The following is a 20115-nucleotide window of genomic DNA, read 5'->3' on the forward strand; positions in this document are numbered from 1 at the left end:
CTGAAACCTTAACCGACTATCTGTGTAGGCTGACTGGTTCCAGCAGCCTGCCACAACCGAGACATGTTGCTGGCCCCATGGGGAGAGTGCCTTTGTCACTCTGAGGCCAGTAACAAAGCCTGCACTGAGTGGAGATGCTAACACCTCCCCCAGGCAGGAGCTGTCACACCTGGCGGTGAGCCTCAAAGGCTCACCCCTTTGTGCCAGCACCGCAGGACACTCCAGCTATTGGAGTTGCCCGCCCCCTCCGGCCACGGCCCCCACTTTTGGCGGCAAGGCCGGAGAAAATAATGAGAATAACAAGGAGGAGTCACTGGCCAGTCAGGACAGCCCCCAAGGTGTCCTGAGCTGAAGTGACTCTAACTTTTAGAAATTCTCCATCTTGCAGATGGAGGATTCCCCCAATAGGATTAGGGATGTGACCCCCTCCCCTTGGGAGGAGGCACAAAGAGGGTGTACCCACCCTCAGGGCTAGTAGCCATTGGCTACTAACCCCCCAGACCTAAACACGCCCTTAAATTTAGTATTTAAGGGCTTCCCTGAACCTAAGAATTTAGATTCCTGAAACCTACAAGAAGAAGAAGACTGCTGAGCTGAAAAACCCCTGCAGAGGAAGAACAGAAGACACCAACTGCTTTGGCCCCAGTCCTACCGGCCTGTCTCCTGCCTTCCAAAGAACCCTGCTCCAGCGACGCTTTCCAAAGGACCAGCGACCTCTGAATCCTCAGAGGACTGCCCTGCTTCAAGCAAAACAAGGAACTCCCGAGGACAGCGGCCCTGCTCCAAAAGAACTGCAACTTTGTTTCAAGGAGCAGACTTAAAGACCCCTGCAACTCCCCGCAAGAAGCGTGAGACTTGCAACACTGCACCCGGCGACCCCGACTCTGCTGGTGGAGAACCAACACCTCAGGGAGGACCCTCCGGCGACTCCGAGACCGTGAGTAACCAAAGTTGTCCCCCCTGAGCCCCCACAGCGACGCCTGCAGAGGGAATCCCAAAGCTCCCCCTGACCGCGACTGCCTGAACTCCATTTCCCGACGGCTGGAAAAGACCCTGCACCCGCAGCCCCCAGCACCTAAAGGAACGGAACTCCTGTGCAGGAGTGACCCCCAGGAAGCCCTCTCCCTTGCCCAGGTGGTGGCTACCCCGAGGAGCCCCCCCCCCTTGCCTGCAACGCTGAAGAGATCCCTTGATCTCTCATTGATTTCCATTGAAAACCCGACGCTTGTTTCTACACTGCACCCGGCCGCCCCAGTGCCGCTGAGGGTGTACTTTTTGTGTGGACTTGTGTCCCCCCGGTGCCCTACAAAACCCCCCTGGTCTGCCCTCCGGAGACGCGGGTACTTACCTGCTGGCAGACCGGAACCGGGGCACCCCCTTCTCTCCATTGAAGCCTATGCGTTTTGGGCACCTCTTTGACCTCTGCACCTGACCGGCTCTGAGCTGCTGGTGTGGTAACTTTGGGGTTGCTCTGAACCCCCAACAGTGGGCTACCTTGGACCCAAACCTGAGACTTGTAAGTGATTTACTTACCTGACAAAACTAACAATAACTTACCTCCCCCAGGAACTGTGAAAATTGCACTGTGTCCACTTTTAAAACAGCTTATTGTGTTTTATGTGAAAAGTATACATGCTAATGTAATGATTCAAAGTTCCTAAAGTACTTACCTGCAATACCTTTCAAATTAGATATTACATGTAGAATTTGAACCTGTGGTTCTTAAAATAAACTAAGAAAAGATATTTTTCTATAACAAAACCTATTGGCTGGATTTGTCTCTGAGTGTGTGTTCCTCATTTATTGCCTGTGTGTATGTACAACAAATGCTTAACACTACTCCTTTGATAAGCCTACTGCTCGACCACACTACCACAAAATAGAGCATTAGTATTATCTCTTTTTGCCACTATCTTACCTCTAAGGGGAATCCTTGGACTCTGTGCATACTATTCCTTACTTTGAAATAGTGCATACAGAGCCAACTTCCTACATCTAGATATATACATATAATCAAATTATAAATGTTTATAAAACACAGCGATATGCAGTACATTGCTGTTTGAGTATGGTGGTTATGTAGGAAAGAGCCAATACTTGAGTAGTCTTCTGAAGATAAAATAGTTATCCGTGAATCTTATATTTAGGGGTAAAGAACTCCATAGTTTGGCCGCTTGAACAGAGAAATATGTACCACCCATTGTCTTTCTTGTATGGTGAAGTTTTGAGGCGAGGTACCAATCTTGAGCAGAGGTTCCTCTGCTAAACGTATTTGGGGAGTTTATTCCAGATGAAAAGCAGTCCTGTTCCATGTGTTGCTTTGTTGGATCTTCTGGGAACCAGTAACGAATGTAGAGCCCTTAAGGCAGGGGGACGTGGGCATGTGGCTTTAAATGTAGGAGTAGTCTGGCAGAGTTCTGAATCCGTCGCCTTTTCATAGTAGATAGAGACGATCCATGGCAGATGGTGTAATCCAGTTTAGACAGTTCAAGAGAGATAGCAGCCTGGACATTGTGTGGAAATTCCAGATGGAGCAGGCATCAAAAAATCATAAAGATTTTACTAGATCTGCAAGTCAAGTATCTTGAATAATCTACTCAACCATAACTATAATAATGTACTTGACCCGTAAATAGGTCTCAATTGTGTGACCCAAGTCAAATATTTATCTTTACCTTTTCCTTCATTCTCACGAGTGTACCTTTAAACGTGTGAGCTCAGCCTTTCTGCTGTACAAAATAACTTCTTTAATTGATTAAATGGACTTAACATTTGCTCCATGTATAAAAAGAATGTAGCCCACTTATAGGGGCCACATGATCCATTACTTCCCGCTTAGCTTACTAACAGCATTGCTATGACGGCATTAATGTTTCTAGGTTTATGTTTAAGCACTCATTTTAATAAATATATTACTAAAGCATGATGTAGTCACACACTGTCATTTACAGATAGAAAATTTCCATGAAATGTTCAAAAACCTTCCCACTAACTTGCAGCTTTACTGATAAAATGATATAATGTATTAACAAATCTGTGATAATTGGGTTTCAGAAAACATTTATTCTTTGCACATCACCAAGTAAAGTGTTCTGATGTGTTTGCATCCTATTTTTATATCACACTGAAGTACAAACAATAGGCTTTCATGAATACTGAAATATATTTAGAAATGTTTGTATAGTTACAGCTACAGTTGATACAAAACACTGCGGCTAGGCTATTATTGAAACTGCCTCGTGGGGCCTCTGCTAAGAGGTGCCTTAGAGATTTACATTGGCTTCCGGTAGCCCAGCGGCTCTCTTTCAAGGCTCTCTGCATCACTCACAAGGCTGTCCATGGGATTGGGCCTAAAGCCCTAACCACTAAGCTGCAATGGTACAGGCCCAATAGGCTGTTGCGATCTGCCTCTGCCTATCGAATTCAAACATCCCGCACTAAGAAGGCGAAGTGGGGAGATAGAGCGTTTACCATTGCGGCTGCTAAAATTTGGAACTCAGTACCATTGGATTTAAGGCAAGAACACAATTATCTAAAATTCAGGAGACTGGTCAAGACTTGGCTTTTTCCGCAATAAGTCTTGGAGTCCCCTTGTTAGCTGACTCTGCCTCTCCCAGTTAGCGCTTCGATGCCCTCGGGCCGGAATGCGCTTTATAAATACTCAATACATACATACATACATACATATAGTTGACTTAGCTTTTTAAATGTTGTGGGTTAGGCAAAAAACTGACAAAATCCTGGAACTCTGCAGTCAGAAGGAACATTAATTGTAAGACAAACTGACTTTTGACCTCTGTCTCTGAACACAGAATACATGTGACAAGAATAAGATTTAAAGGCCTCCTTCACTTTCTGACTGACCAGAACACCTGTTCTTTGTCAACTAGTAGGTCCTAAAAATAGCTCGACCTGATAAAATATGACTTGCCATAGTGAATGGGTGAGTAGACGTTTCGAGGCATGTGGGGGAAGATGTGTGTCAGAGTTTTCATGGTGATGAAGTTTGATCTTGCTAATTTATCCACTTAGGTATTCATTGTTAACTTGTAGTTCATGGTAATTTCAAGGTTTCATACTTCCTTAGCTACTTCAGGAGTTGGTCCCAGATCGTCTGGCCAGGCGAAGAGTGGGTCATAATTTTTCCAAATGCCACATGTGAGTATTTGCGTCTTGAAAGCATTCAGTTTGAGATGGCTCCATGTCATCCACTGATCAACAGCTCTGAGGCAACTAACGACTTGTGAGTTTTCAATGTCTTTGGGGAATTTCAACTTAACCTGTTAGGTGCGGGCGTCGGCCACTGGCCGACGCCCACACACCCTCCCTGGTGCGGGTCACGACCAGTGGCCGACACCAGGAAGGGTATCAATAAATCCTCGGGTGCGTCGCACCCGAGGATTTATTATTTTTTTTAAACCCCCCCCCGGGAGACACGGAAGCTTCCGTGTCTCCCCCCGCCCCCCCACCCGCCCCTTTGTGACGTCAGCGCGCCTCGCGGCGCGCTGACGTTGCAAAGGTGTTTTCCCCATCAAAGCAGGAAGCAGCCTTGCGGCCGCTTCCTGCTTTGATGGGGAAAACGGCCTTTCTCACGTTCGGGAAGGCCTCGTAAGAAAGGGGAGAGTCTCCCCTTTCTTACGAGGCCTTCTCAAAGTGTTTCCTGGCCCCCGATCGCAGCACAGCTGCGATCGGGGGCCAGGAAACACCACTAGACGCCAGGGATTTCACTTTGGGGGGGCGGCCCCCTCGGAAAACGGGCCGCCCCCCCCCGTGGGGCATAATTAATAAAAAAAAAAAAAAGGTAGGTGCCCCCTGGGGGGAGGGGGGGCGCGATTGCGCCCCCCCCCCCCCCCAGGGGATTGTTTTTTTGTTTTTTTTTAAATAATTTAAAAAAAAATTAAATGACAGGGGGTCGCCCGTGGGCAGGGTGACCCCCTGTGGGGGCAATTTTTTTTTTTAGATGTTGTAGGGTTTCCCTGGGGGCCATTTTGGCCCCCAAGGAAACCATACAACAACTAAAAAAAATAGATCTATATATAGATCTATATTTATATATCTATGTAGATAGATATATCTATGTACATGGATATATCTATAGATATATCTATGTACATAGATATATATATATATATATAGAGGTAGATCTATATATACCAAAGAGATTTATAGAGTGTGCTACTCACCTGTGAGGGTCTCAAGGCGCTTGGGGGGGGGCGGGGGGAGGGAAAGGGGCTGGGAGGTTCACTGTTCGAAAAGCCAGGTTTTGAGGCCCTTCCTGAAAAGAAGTAGGTTTTGGGTCTTGCGAAGGTGGGTTGTGAGGGCGTTCCAGGTTTTGGGTGCAAGGTAGGAGAAGGATCTGCCCTCGGTGGTGGTGTGTTTGATGCGGGGGACAGAGGCGAGAGAGAGGTCAGCTGAGCGGACGTTTCGTGTGGGGGTGTGGAAGGTGACTCTCGTTGAGGTAGGTAGGGCCTGTGTTGTGGAGTGATTTGTGTGCGAGGATGAGGATCTTGAAGGTGATCCTTTTGTCAATGGGGAGCCAGTGGAGGGATTTGAGGTGTGGAGAGATGTGTTCGTGTCGGCGGAGGTCGAGGATGAGTCGTGCTGCTGAGTTCTAGATGCATGTAGTTTGCGCTTGAGTTTTAGAGTGGTGCCGGCGTAGAGGGCGTTTCCGTAATCAAGCCTGCTGCTGATGTGTGCGTGAGTGACAGTTTTTCTGGTCTCTGTGGGGATCCATTTGAATGTTTTTCAGTATACGGAGTGTGTTGAAGCATGAGGAGGTGAGAGCGTTGATTTGTTGGGTCATCGAGAGGGAGGAGTCTAGGATGATGCTGAGGTTGCGTGCGTGGTTGGCGGGGGTGGGTGCAGGGCCTAGCGTGGTGGGCCACCATGAGGGGTCCCAGGTGTTTTTGTGTGGGCCCAAGAGGATTATTTCGATTTTGCTTGAGTTGAGTTTCAGGTGATTGGCTGTCATATATATATCACTTTTGTCAATATGTGTGTGGTTTCCCTGGGGGGGAAAAGGGTCCGACTTGTCTAGTGGCAGTTTTAGTGCCATAAAGAAGCGCAGAAGGTTTATATGCCTACTGCAAAGAGCAAATCTGTATTTTATGTAAATAGCTGAGTACATTAGCAAAGTCTATGGAGAGATGAAGGGCACTTTTGCTGGGTGGTAATGAGGGAATCCGAGGAGGAGGGAGTGGGAGCACCAATAATGATTGTTGGACTGGGCGCAGGAGGTGCTAAAGACTGTGACGAATGGTATGTGACAAGGTGTTTTTTGAGTGTCTTGAAAGTACGTGCTGATTGAGGGAAGAAGCGCAGGTAAGGTGGCCTCTACTGTTGCACGTATCTCACACACCATCGATTTTGTGACTGTCTACGTAGGCTAGTGTTTTAGAGCAACAGTTTAGCCAATAGCAGAGATGGCATCTTGATGCATGACTGCTGCCTACACTCGGGTTATAGAGGACCGCTCTGACATAGGATCAGAGACTGAGACATCAGATACTGAGACAGCATCTGAGGGATAGGACAATGGCGCAGACTCTGGGAGTGATTTTTCAGTCAGAGGAGTCCCATTCGATAACTCCTCTTCCAGTACATTATGAGGGAGGTGATGAGGACAGTCCTGCTGTCCCTTCGCAAGCTGTTTGTGCAACTGGGTAATAGTGGGTTAGGTCAACCCAGAGAGCAGGTGAATGCGGCGGCAAGCAGAGAGAGAGTGCTCTCTTGGGAGCTCCCCAATTTAGTTCAGCCCCAAATTCCACCACCCAAATCATATTGTGGAGACATCAAAATTATCCATGGCAAAACAAACTGGTTTTGTAAGGCAGGCACCTGTGTTTTTGGTCCTGGATTCGGCGGCCATATAGAGAAACACACTAAACCCAAACATTTCTGGAAACTAGACATTCGGGGGAGTCCACAGAGGTGTGACTTGTGTGGCTTCCCCAAAGTTTTCTTACCCAGAATACCCTGCAAAGCTGAAATGTTGAAAAAAAACTAAATTTTTCTCGCATTTCTGTCACACAAACTACAGGAATATGCTGGGATCCACAATATTCCTACCACCCAGTGACTCCTCACCTGTCCTGATAAAAACACTACCCCACTTGAGTGCCTACACCTAGTGTCTGTGTCAGGAATGGATCACCCCAGGGTCAACAGCTGCCTCACGTAAGGACCAACATTGACCGTTGTGTGATCTATTCCTGTCGCAGGCACCAGGCCTAACCACACAAGTGAGGTATCATTTTTATCGGGAGGCTTGGGGGAACGCTGGGTGGAAGGAAATTTGTGGCTCCTCTCAGATTCCAGAACTTTCTGTCACCGAAATGTGAGGAAAACTTGTTTTTTTAGCCACTTTTTGAGGTTTGCAAAGGATTCTGGGTAACAGAACCTGGTCCGAGCCCCGCGAGTCACCCCATCTTGGATTCCCCTAGGTCTCTAGTTTTCAGAAATGTACAGGTTTGGTAGGTTTCCCTAGGTGCCGGCTGAGCTAGAGGCCAAAATCTACAGGTAGGCACTTTGCAAAAAACAGCTCTGTTTTCTGTGATGTGTCCACGTTGTGTTTTGGGGCATTTCCTGTCGCGGGCGCTAGGCCTACCCACACAAGTGAGGTATCATTTTTTTCGGGAGACTTGGGGGAACATAGAATAGCAAAACAAGTGTTATTGCCCCTTATCTTTCTCTACATTTTTTCCTTCCAAATATAAGAGTGTGTGTAAAAAAGACGTCTATTTGAGAAATGCCCTGCAATTCACATGCTAGTATGGGCACCTCGGAATTCAAAGATGTGCAAATAACCACTGCTCCTCAAAACCTTATCTTGATCCCATTTTGGAAATGCAAAGGTTTTCTTGATACCTCTTTTTCACTCCTCATATTTCAGCAAATGAATTGCTGTATACCCAGTATAGAATGAAAACCAACTGCAGGGTGCACCTCATTTATTGGCTCTGGGTACCTAGGGTTCTTGATGAACCTATAAGCCCTTTATATCCCCGCAACCAGAAGAGTCTAGCAGACAAAACGGTATATTGCTTTCAGAAATCTGACATCGCAGGAAAAAGTTACAGAGTAAAACATAAAGAAAAATGGCTGTTGTTTTCAGCTCAATTTCAATATTTTTTTATTTCAGCTGTTATTTTCTGTAGGAAAACCTTGTAGGATCTACACAAATGACCCCTTGCTGAATTCAGAATTTTGTCTAGTTTTCAGAAATGTTTAGCTTTCCGGGATCCAGCATTGGTTTCACACCCATTCCTGTCACTAACTGGAAGGAGGTTGAAAGCACCAAAAATAGTAAAAATGGGGTATGTCCCAGTAAAATGCCAAATTTGTGTTGGAAAATGTGGTTTTCTGATTCAAGTCTGCCCGTTCCTGAAAGGTGGGGAGATAGTGATTTCAGCACCAGAAACCCTTTGTTGATGGCATTTTCAGGGAAAAAACCACAAGCCTTCTTCGGCGGCCCTTTTTTCCCATTTTTTTGGAAAAAACTAAATTTTCACTGTATTTTGGCTATTTTCTTGGTCTCCTCCAGGGTACACCACAAACTCTGGGTACCATTAGAATCCCTAGGATGTTGGAAAAAAAGGACGCAAATTTGGCGTGGTTAGCTTATGTGGACAAAAAGTTATGAAGCCCTAAGCGCGAACTACCCCAAATAGCCAAAAAAGGGCTCAGCACTGGGGGGGAAAAGGCCCAGCAGCTAAGGGGTTAAAGAGCATTTGTGTCTCATCTGCATTGTTCTAGCATGCGAGCTGAAATTTGAAAAGCATGGGTGAGATGATTGTGCCTTGAAAAACCCTTGCTTTTGTGAAATACAGCTCGGATGAGAAAGTGGGAGTATGAATAACATTTTGAAGGTAGGATGTGATCCAGACGAGAGCAGCTCCCTGTGTGCCAGCTTCGTTGAGTCTTTGTATTATGGTTTCATGCTCAACTGTGTCAAAGGCAGCTGAGAGGCCCAAGAGAAGTAGTGCAGCAACTCCACTGCGGTCTATTGTGTTTTTAAAGTCATCCCAGACAGCAACAAGGGTAGATTCTGTGGCTCTTCCTGGAGGGAATCCAGTTTCTTAGTCTGAAAGTATGGAGTTCTCTTTAATGAATTTTAACATCTTGGCAAATGCTGCCCTTTCTATCAGTTTGCCCAGGAAAAGTCCATTTGTAATTGGTCTGTGGTTGTTGGGGTCCTGCAGATCCAAGTTTGTTTTCTTTAATAATGGGCGTATGTATGCCTTTTTTTTTTTTAGGTCTCCTGGAAAAATTCCTGTAGCTAAAGAATTATTGATGATTCTTCTGAATGGTGTGGCAGCAGAGGTAGATAAATGAATGTTCCTGAAAATATGTGGTGGACAAGAGTGAGAAGAGCAGTCAGAAGGCCTGCTTGCTTGGACTAGATCCATAAATTTACTTTGTTATATTTTTTTCAAAGGAGTGCAGAGGGTGGATTGGTCTACTGTTAGAGGGGTTATTTGGAAATGGGTTAATGCTGGTGTTTTTTCTTTGTTTTAAATAGAAGTCTAATGTGTCTTGTTGGACCTGGACCTTTTTGCAGGGTCATCCCCAAACTTTTTGCCTCCTTCCACCTATCTTTTCTGACCGGGTTTTGTTGGCTTTTGAACTCTTAGCACTTTACTACTGCTAACCAGTGCTGAAGTGCATATGCTCTCTGTGTAAATTGTACTGTTAATTGGTTTATCTATGATTGGCATATTTGATTTACTAGTAAGTCCCTAGTAAAGTGCACTAAAGGTGCCCAGGGCCGGTAAATCAAATGCTACTAGTAGGCCTGTAATCATGTCTCAGACCTTCCTCTGCAGTGTCTGTGGGTGCAGTTTTAAACTGTAAATTCGACTTGGCAAGTGTACCCACTTGCCAGGCCTAACCCTTCCCTTTCCTACATGTAAGACACCCCTAAGGTAGGCCCTAGGTAGCCCCATGGGCAGGGTGCAGTGTATGGTTAAGGTAGGGCATATTCTAATATGTTGTATATGTCCTGACAGTGAAATACTACCAAATTTGATTTTCACTGTTACAATGCCTATCTCTCTCATAGGTTAACCTCGGGGCTGCCTTTAAACGTGATTAAAGTGTAGCTTCCCTTTGGGAGCAGTTAGACATGTGGAGTTTGGGACATCTGAACTCACAATTTAAAAATACATCTTTTAGTAAAGTTGATTTTGAGAATGAGTGTTTGAAAATGCCACTTTTAGAAAGTGGGCATTTTCTTGCTTGAACCATTTTTGTGACTTTGCCTGTTTGTGGATTCCCTGTCTGGGTTAGTTTGACAGTTGGGCTGTTTGCACCTCTCTCCAGACAGCGACACAAAGGGGGCTGGGTTGTGGCCTGCATATTCTGATGACCCATCTGTGCTAGGAGTCAGGGGAGGAGTGGTCACTCACACCTGAAAGGGCTGTGACTGCCCTCACACAATGCAGACTCAAACCCGCTGGTGTGTGTATGAGGCCTAGCCTGGGCAAGGCAGGATTTTACAAACAAGAGAGACTTTCCTTTAAAGTAGGCCTACTTCAAAGGCCAAAATGAGTTAAAGAAGAGGACCCAAAACCACAGACTTTAGACAGTTCTTGGGGTAGACACTCACAGACACTTCTAGACAAGAAACCTGCTGTTGAAGAATCCGTGATCCAGACCTGCCAAGAGGAACTGCCTGGCTGCCCAAAGGACTCAATGGGACTGCTTTTCTGACAAGAACTGCTGCCTTCCTGCTGCCCTGCTGCCCTGCTGCTCCCTGGCTACGCTGAGAAGTGCTCTCCAAGGGCTTGGATAGAGCTTGCCTCCTGTTCACTGAAGTCTCAGGACCAAAAAGACTTCACTCCTGCAACTGGACTCCTTGTTCGGCGAAAATTAAACGCACAGCCTGCTAAAAATGACGCACACCCTGCCCTGCGGTGAGAAATTCACTGCACGCCGAACCGGAATGACGCAGCGCAACTTCGCAAGGAGAAGATCAATGCGCCGCCTGCCTTGTGACCGGACCTTCGACGCACGGCCCACCGGATCGATGCACAGCCGACCCGGAACGACGCAGCCGACTTCCAGAGAGGAATCGACGCAGCGCCTGCCGTGCGGGAGACATTTCCACGCAACGCCCACTGGATCGACGCAGTGCTTGTGACTTAGCTCCGCAAGCCCGGGATTCCACGCACGGTCCCCGGGGAGCCAGAAACCCCTGCAACCCAAAGAGGAACCAAGTCCGCCCACCGGAAATCAACGCAAAGTCTTCCCCTGCGTGGAATATAACGACGCAAGTCGGTGTGCGAAGGGGTAAAAACCAACGCACACCTCCCAGTTTTCCACACATCGCCTCCTCTGTGGTACCATGCAGAGATTTTGAACGCGAACCAGGTACTTTGTGCTTGCAAGAGACCTTTATTGTTTTTAAGAGACATTTACTTGTTTTGAAAAGACTCAAGATACTTTAAATCACTTTTCAGTGATATCTCAATATTTACTTATTGCATCTTTGATCGTTTCGACCTGCATTTATCAAGATAAATATTAAATATTTTTCTAAACACTGTGTGTTGTATTTTGGTAATGCTATATGGTGGTATTGTATGATTTATTGCACAAATACTTTACACATTGCCTTCTAAGTTAAGCCTGACTGCTCAGTGGCAAGCTACCAGAGGGTGGGCACAGGATAATTTGGATTGTGTGTGACTAACCCTGACTAGAGTGAGGGTCCTTGCTTGGACAGGGGGTAACCTGACTGCCAACCAAAGACCCCATTTCTAACATGTCTGCTTTGGTTTTGTAATGATTTGGCAGTCTGTCTGTGAATTCTTGAGTAATGGGATGAGTTACTTCCGTGCATTTAGGTTTAAGAAATTCGGTAAGAATTTTATAAAATTTGTATATTTAGCATTTTGAATTCTCTCTCAATAGTACTTTTTTTTGTTTTTTTGCTTTTTTTGATTGTTGATTTGTATATTCTGTTAAGTTTGCGTAAGCAAAGTTTGTCTTGATTGTTGTTTGTTTTGAGCCAGGTGTGTTGCAGCTTTCTGATGTGCTGTTTCATCTTTTTTAGTTTTTTAGTTCAATATTTCTCCAAGGTGTTTGTTTTCCTTTCTCCTGTTTTGTTGTTCTTAATGGTATTAGGATATCGAAAGCTTCCTGTAGCCACTCAAAGGTTTTCAACAGAATTTGTGTTAAGATCTGTGTTAGGTGTTAGTTGTGTTTGTTAGTATTTAAAGTTGCGTTTGTTCCAAGGTTGATAGGTGGATGCATGTAAAGTGGTCTTGGGAGTATTGATTTGTGGAGTTTTATGTTGGAAAGCTACTACATGGTGGTTTGGCCATGTGACTGGAGTAATCCTTTGAAAGGTAACTAGTTCTGGATTCTCAAAAATTAAGTCTAGGATGTGTCCAGCTATGTGTGTGGGATTGTGTACAATCTGATGTAGGTTCAGTGTGACCAGAATGGGGCATATTGGGTTTTCCAAACCAAATGTTTAGGTCCACAAGAATGCATAGGTTGGAATACAGTGTTATATGGTTTGAAACTGTATCTAAAAACATGTCTGAGATTGTTGCATTGCTAAATGGTAGTCTGCAAAGGAGGAGGAATTACAGGAGGAAGTTGGTGAAGGGTTGCATCTATATGAGGGCCTCACAACTTTGGATGGAAATGTTGTCTGTTTTGCAGAGATTTATTGTATGCTTGTATAGAACAGCTAGTTCCCCTCCTCTTTTGCCTATACGATTTTGTGAGATAGTTTGACAGCCCGGAGGAACGGCTTCATGCAACACTGGAGCCAAGTCATCTCCCAACCATGATTTTGTTATGAAGAATAAGTCATGTTTTGTGTCACTGAATAAGTCGTAGATGTAATGCTTGCTATCTGTTACTTTGTTATTGTATTTACAGCCACACATGCCATCGAACAATTAATATCCTGTGACGGTCCACATTAATTCAAACCTTTCTGGAACATTCAATGGTTTATTTTTGTGTTCACGCAATGTGGGAGGGTGAAGCAGAACAATGGAGAAGACTGACACTAGGGAACTTGCTGGAAAATATGGTATATGTTCAGGAAAATGGGATCTAGATGGTAAGTACCAAGGTTGTCAGGCTCTTACCCAGAAGCAATTGAAAGGGTCAAAAATGTGTAGATCCTCCGAGGCAAGGGACATTTTCTTGTACAATGGTTGTGAGCTGTGGTCACTTATTATTTCATATTGGTAGTCCGGCTGCCATTGGAAACCCTCTTCCTTCCTTTTAGTTAATACCTACAATAGCTCTTACCGTAACATCAAGACACAACTCCTAAAAGACTTATTAAGCATCTTTACACTTTTGGTTTATGAGAGTACAGCCCATTTTAATGAAAGATTTGTCACAATCTAGCCACTTCAGACATGGATGATAGACTGTACTGCATACAAAATGTTATTTGGAAAATTCTTTCAAACTCTAAACCCATTTAACAAACAGTAACTCGAGAGAAGAAATATTAAACTTCAGAGTTTTGGCTCAAGAGCTGCACATGGGAAATACTCTGATGATATCCCAATTAGGTGCATGGTTCATGGGACCATGTTTTTGTCAATTATGTTTTTGTCAATGATGATATAAGATGCCATAAGTATTGAGATGATCTATCACATGTGAGATAGTTGGTGTGGACATCGACAGGGTATCATGGGAGTTACGGTTGGCTAAATTCAGTAATTTTGTAAGTTTTTGATTGTAACCGTGATGTCCGTTCATCTGAAAAAGCAATCATATCTCACCTTTTGTCAATTAACACAATAACCTGCTGGATTTGGAAGTGTTACAAATACAAAGTTCATTGTTAATCGTAATTCTGCAACTGTACACAAAATTAAATGTAATTCTAACTAATACACAGTTGTATAAGTGAATTTCATCTCAGTATTGTTTGCAGAACAGTCCCTATTTATTTGATCTGAGTTTACTTTATTGACGGGAAAGTCTTACATATGTGTCTTACAGCAGTTCTGTAACGGAAATTAACTGTACCTTGAACTTCCCAACCCTAGAACTCTGTCAACATCTTTCTCATCTCGTTCGACTCCTTCACGTTTGCAGACCTCAGCCAGATCCTAAATTAAAAAAGAAAATGGTACAGTCATATTAGGAGGAGTCAGGCTGGTCATAGGTATATGAAAAGGCACTTCATTTGCAATATGAGTCCTACAATCTAGCAACCCAAAAACTACTACACTATATTTAGAACAAAGGCTTCCTCTACATAATCGTGATGATGTATGGCTCTACTTTACAGCTTTATTAAATTGTATTACATTTTGTCAGAGTATTACTTTATAATCTCTAGTTGTAGATGCACAGTTAATTAGGCTATTCTACCTAAACAAATAACGTCCAGTGCTTTCTGCTTACCAACCCTCCAATCAAGCAGTTGGTGAGGAAATCGACACAAAAGATTATATAAACAACTTTTTCCATACTTGCAGTGCTTGATCAAGTAGCCTTTCTAAACAGTTTTTTCACCCCTGGAAAAGTTTAGAAGGCAGTTTTAATGGTGTATATGGCCACCCTGGCCATGACACTTTGGATGGAATTTAACTGGTGGGGAGCGCAGGGGGAGTCCAGAGAGCTGCCTGTTCCCAAAGTGTTTTACAAATTAATGTAATATTATTTTCACCATCAAAATATGTTGAGCGTATCTAACTTAAATACTACCTTCACCACACTTTGGTGGATTAGTCAGTGCTTCTAACATTGGATGTGCCCTGTTGCTTCACCAAAATGAAGCAAAGATTTGTGGTCACGGTATCTATGGAACAGAAATGAAGAATTCACAAACCAGCAGGATGATGAGGAGAATAATGGTAGGGAAAATTTCCTGTTCCCTGTAATAAATGAATCGCTGAAATTTTATCATTACTGCAAATCATACAAAGGGCTGCCCTTATTATCCAGAGAGTGTTCTGAACCCGCATAGAAAAGGGAAAGTGAAGATGATTGGGTAAAAGATCTACATCACATGTTTTTATGTATACTTCATCTTATCACTAGCTCCATATTTGTCCTGCTTTTATCATTGTTTTTGTTTCATATTTCATGCTCAACAGTTCTTTTGTTCTTAACATTGCATTTTATTACCTTGCCTGGCCTTTATTTTAGTTTGTGGCCAGAGTGCTTTCATAATGGATGTAGCCTGTCATTCACCTTTCTCTGAGTGTTTCTGCTATATATGGAAATACCAAGTGGGGCCCCCTATTCCTAAACTGCTTTATCAACCAATCAATCAAAAAATGTATTAAGTGCGCTACTTACCCGGTAGGGTCTCAAGGCCCTGGGGGAGGGGGGTGAGGGATGCTGATTTACTGCTCAAAAAGCCATGTATTGAGGTGTTTTCTGAAAGTCAGGAGGTCCTGGGTTTTGCGTAGGTTGGTGGGGATGGAGTTCCAGGTCTTGGAGGCAAGGTAGGAGAAGGATATGCCTCCGGAGGTGGTGCGTTGGATGCGGGGGACTGTGGCGAGATCAGCAGAGCAGAGGAGACAAGTGGGTGTGTGGAAGTTCACTTGTTCGTTGAGGTAGGTTGGTCCAGTGTTGTGGAGGGATTTGTGGGCGTGGATGAGGATTTTAAAAATGATCCTTTTGATGATGGGTAGCCAGTGAAGGGATCTGAGATGGGTGGAGAGGTGTTCATGGCGTGGGAGGTTCAGGATGAGACGTGCAGCTGCGTTCTGGATTCGCTGGAGTTTCTGCTGAAGTTTGGCTGTGGTACCAGCGTAGAGGGCGTTTCCGTAGTCTAGTCTGCTGCTGATGAGCGCATGGGGGACGGTTTTCCTGGTTTCTATGGGGATCCATTTGAAGGTCTTTCGTAGCATGCAAAGGGTGTTGAAACAGGAGGAAGTTATGGAGTTGATTTGCAGGGCCATGGAGAGAGATGAGTCTAAGATGATGCAGAGACTGCATGCGTGGGTGGAGGGTGTTGGGGGTGATCCTAGGGCGATGGGCCACCAGGAGTCATCCCATACTGTCTTGTTGGGGCCGAAGATGATGATTTCTGTTTTGTTGGAGTGGAGTTTGAGGTGGCTTGCTGTCAATCATTTGGCGGTGTCGTGGAGTCTGGCGTGGAGGTTTGTCTTGGCGGTGGTGGGGTTCCTGGTGAGGGAGATGACGAGCTGGGTGTCATCTGCGTACGAGATGATGGTGATTCAGTGAGGGCGGAGGATGTTGGCGAGCGGGGCCATGTAAATGTTTAAGAGGGTAGGGCAGAGGGAGGACCCTTGGGGGACCCCGCAGAAGATCTTGGTGGCTGGGGAATGGAAGGGAGGGAGGCAAACTTTCTGGGTCTTTCGGCGAGGAAGGAGGTGAGCCAGTCCAGGGCCTTGTGTCGGATTCCTGCGTCAGAAAAGGCGCGTGCGGAGGATTTGGTGGCAAACAGTGACGAAAGCTGCAGAGAGGTCCAGGAGGATGAGTGCGACGGTCTCGCCCTCGTTAACTCTGGTTCTGATGTCGTCAGTGCAGGCGATGAGGGCAGTCTCAGTGCTGTGGTTCTTGCGGAATCCAGACTGGGAGGCGTTGAGTGCGTTGTTTTCCTCTAGGAAGTGAGACAGGCGGGCGTTCACTATCTTCTCAGCGACCTTGGTGGGGGAGAAGAGAAATGGGGCGGTAGTTTGTGAGGTCTTCCGGGTCTGCTTTGGGTTTTTTGAGGAGTGTGTTTACTTCGACGTGCTTCCAGGAGTCTGGGAAGGTGGCGGCATCGAAAGAGCTGTTGATTACGGTGCAAAGCTGGGGAGCGATGATTGGGCTGGCCTTGTTGAAGATGTGGCGGGGGCAGGGGTCTGTGGGGGAGCGTGCGTGGATGGAGTTCATGTTTTTTTCAGTTTCTTCATCGTCGGTAGGGGCCCAGGTGTGCAGTTGGTTGGAGTGGGGGGATGTGGTGTTGATGGCCGGGTCAGTGGTGGTGATGGTGGGTTCAGGTGGTATGAAGCTGTTGTGTATGTCAAAAATGTTGAGGTGGAAGTGGTTGGAGAGGGAGTTGCAGAGGTTTTGTGTGTGAGTGGGGTCAACGTTGCAGGATTTAGGTTTGGAGAGCTCTTTGATGATGGTAAAGAGTTCCTTGCTGTTATGCGAGTTACTATCTATGCGTTCTTTGTAGTAAGCCCTTTTGATGGTTCGGATGAGTTTGTGGTGTTTGCATATGGTGGTTTTGAGGGTGGAAAAGTTGATCATGGTGAGTTCTTGGCACCAAGCTTTCTTGGTTTTGCAGCATTCACGCTTGGAGTTCAGTGGTGAAGCAGGGGGCGGTCTTGATGTTGCTGGTGGTGTTGTTGCTTTTCAGAGAAGCGAGGGAGTCTGCGCAGGTTGTAAGCCATTGTGTGAGGTTGTGGGCAGCGATGCTGGGGTTGCTGGTGAGGAGGGAGGAGCTTGTGCAAGCTTGGCGTTCAGGTGTTCAGTGGGGATCTTGTCCCACATACGGTAGGGTGTGGTGTATTGTCGGTAGTGGGTGGGGGGTTTCGTGAAGGAGAAATGGATGCAGGGGTGATCGGTCCAGTGGAGTTCGGTGGTGTGTGTGAAAATTGCTCTAGCATGTGACCTGCTGTGTGAGTGGGTGAGATGACCAGTTGTTTGAGTCCTAGGTTTGTGAGGTTATCTAGCAGGGTTGTGGAGTTGTGGTCATGGTTGTTTTCCAGGTGAAAGTTGATGTCACCAAGGAGGATGTAGTCTGTGGAGGTGAGGGCATGGGGGGCTGATGGGGTCAGATATGGCGTCAAAGAAAGGGGGGAGAGGTCCTGGTGGTCTGTAAATGAGGGTTCCTCTGAGGGTGGCGTTGGCGTTTATGTGAATTAGGAAGTGTAGGTGTTCTGCGCTGTATAGGGTGTCGTGGGTGTTGGTGGTGATCTTGATGGTGCTTTTATGTATGATGGCGATGCCTCCTCCCGGTTTATTTAGACGGTCTCTACAAGAGATTTTGTAACATTCTGGAATGGCTATGGCTATGTCGGGTTCAGATGAGGGGTTCATCCAAGTTTCCGTGAGGAAGGCGATGTCAGGGGAGTGTGTTGTGATCAGGTCCCAGAGCTCGATGGGGTGCTTGTGAACGGAGCAGGTGGTTAGGAGTATGCAGTTAAGGTGGTTGCGGGGGCTGTTGTTGTTGTGGTGCATGTTGTGGAGCGTACTAGTGTTGTTGTGGAGCGTGCTAGTGTTGTTGTGGAGCGTGCTAGTGTTGTTGTGGAGTGTTGCTGTGGAGTGTTGCTGTGGAGCGTGCTAGTGTTGCTGTGGAGCGTTGCTGTGGAGCGTGCTAGTGTTGCTGTGGAGCGTGCTAGTGTTGCTGTGGAGCGTGCTAGTGTTGCTGTGGAGCGTGCTAGTGTTGCTGTGGAGCGTGCTAGTGTTGCTGTGGGGCGTGTTAGAGTTGGCGTGGGGCGTGTTAGAGTTGGCGTGGGGCGTGTTAGAGTTGGCGTGGGGCGTGTTAGAGTTGGCGTGGGGCGTGGTAGTGTTGGCGTGGGGCGTGGTAGTGTTGGTGTAGAGCGTGGTAGTGTTGGTGTGGAGCGTGGTAGTGTTGGTGTGGAGCGTGGTAGTGTTGGTGTGGGGTGTGTTGGAGTTGGTGTGGAGCGTGTTAGTGTTGTTGGTGTTTGTGGGGGTGCAGAAGAAGCGGCATGCATGACATGTGAAAGGTCCGTGTGTGTGCTTGGGGGTTGGCTTGGGTGCAGGCAGGGTGCTGTCCTGGGTTGAGGACGTGGAGTTTTGTGGAGGAGTAATAGTGCCTTGGGAGGTCGGGGCAGCGAGGGCCAGGGGGACTGGCGCTGGGCAAGGGCCAGGCGTGGACGGGCGCAGACTGGCCGCCAATAAGAGGGGGATGTGGGAGGGTGGAGCAGGCGGGAGGGAAGGGCCAATGGGGGCCCGAGGGGGGCGGGCCGCAGGGGACGCAGCGGCAGGGCAAACGGGACCAGCGAGAGCCGGCTGAAAAACTGGCGAGCACAGCAAACGGACAATTACAGAAGGGGCACACAATGCAGAAATACACAATGGGGGCAGAAATACAATGCAGAAAGCGAAAAATGCTATTAAAAACGAAAACGAGAAACAAGGGAACATAATAGCAGTTCCAGTGGTTGTTTTGTAAGGTATTAAGAGTCCCAGCATGTATGTATAACATAATGCTAGCCAAGTGCAGCAGAGCGCTGTTTTTGGTAACAAGTCTCAACAGTGAGGTTGATGTGCAGACTGAATAAAACTAAGTTAGCACTCAGTGAGATTTGCAGTTTGAAGCTGTCAAGGGTAATGTAATTGACCCAGATTTGTACTAAGCCTTGATTGTTCTTCTTCTTCTGGGAAACAAGAGCAACCTAAATGTCCACATAAACATGGGTATTAATACTAAAACATAGAACAAACGTTTAAGAATAAAAACTTGTTCAGTGTTTACTGACTTTATGTACTGGTTGCTTTGTTTACCATGGATTCATGCCTGACAAAATGCGCACTGCCTTAGTGGAAATGTTCTATTACTGATTAATTCTATGCAGGACTTTCTGCTTCATTATATCTAAATTATAAATGAGCTTGTTGTGAACAGCTATTCTATGTTTGTGCTTGCTGTTCTCAGCAAATTAGGCAATTATATCTTGGTGAGGCTGAACTTCAAATAGGCACTAGACATCAAGGTGTGGATAAGGTGCAGGCATTGTCTGAGGCATAGGATGACTGAAGTAGACCAGACTTTTGAAAAAACAATGGGGTAGATGCGGTATTAACAATCTAACATCCTAAAGAAATATAATCATTGGGTCTGGTACCAAAAATTACTTATTGAGTGTAGCGGTGCTCATATGGTTGCTACTCCCTGCTACCAGTGCTCACATGGTATCTACACCACAGACCATTGACCCTAGGGATTTATTATTTATAAATAATAAATATTGATAGGCAACAAAACAAAAGTACATAGATATAAATCACGTAGAGAGATTCAGTCATATTTATTTAAAAAACGATCCATAGTTCAGTCCAAACTTCTAGATGCAACTTGATTTTAAGCTTTTTGCAACAATGACAACTGCCACCTATTTCCTTGCAACAAACTTCAAGGTTCCAACAATATTCATAAATTGGTATAAAGTGTAATACCCTATTATAACCATCATA

The 20115-nt window shown here is 45.8% G+C and overlaps 1 protein-coding gene across 1 annotated transcript in view; it reads right to left on the minus strand.

The window, feature by feature from the left end:
• The window catches only part of C10H1orf35 (chromosome 10 C1orf35 homolog), a 228809-nt gene that overhangs the window by 143188 nt on the left and 65506 nt on the right, over window positions 1-20115 (minus strand). Inside the window, exon 5 of the mRNA XM_069210984.1 lies at window positions 14014-14096. Coding sequence (XP_069067085.1) covers window positions 14014-14096 — 83 coding nt within the window. The remainder of the gene's footprint in view (window positions 1-14013; window positions 14097-20115) is intronic.

The sequence above is a fragment of the Pleurodeles waltl genome, chromosome 10 (assembly GCF_031143425.1).
Source record: "Pleurodeles waltl isolate 20211129_DDA chromosome 10, aPleWal1.hap1.20221129, whole genome shotgun sequence".
NCBI classification, from domain to species: Eukaryota; Metazoa; Chordata; class Amphibia; order Caudata; family Salamandridae; genus Pleurodeles; species Pleurodeles waltl.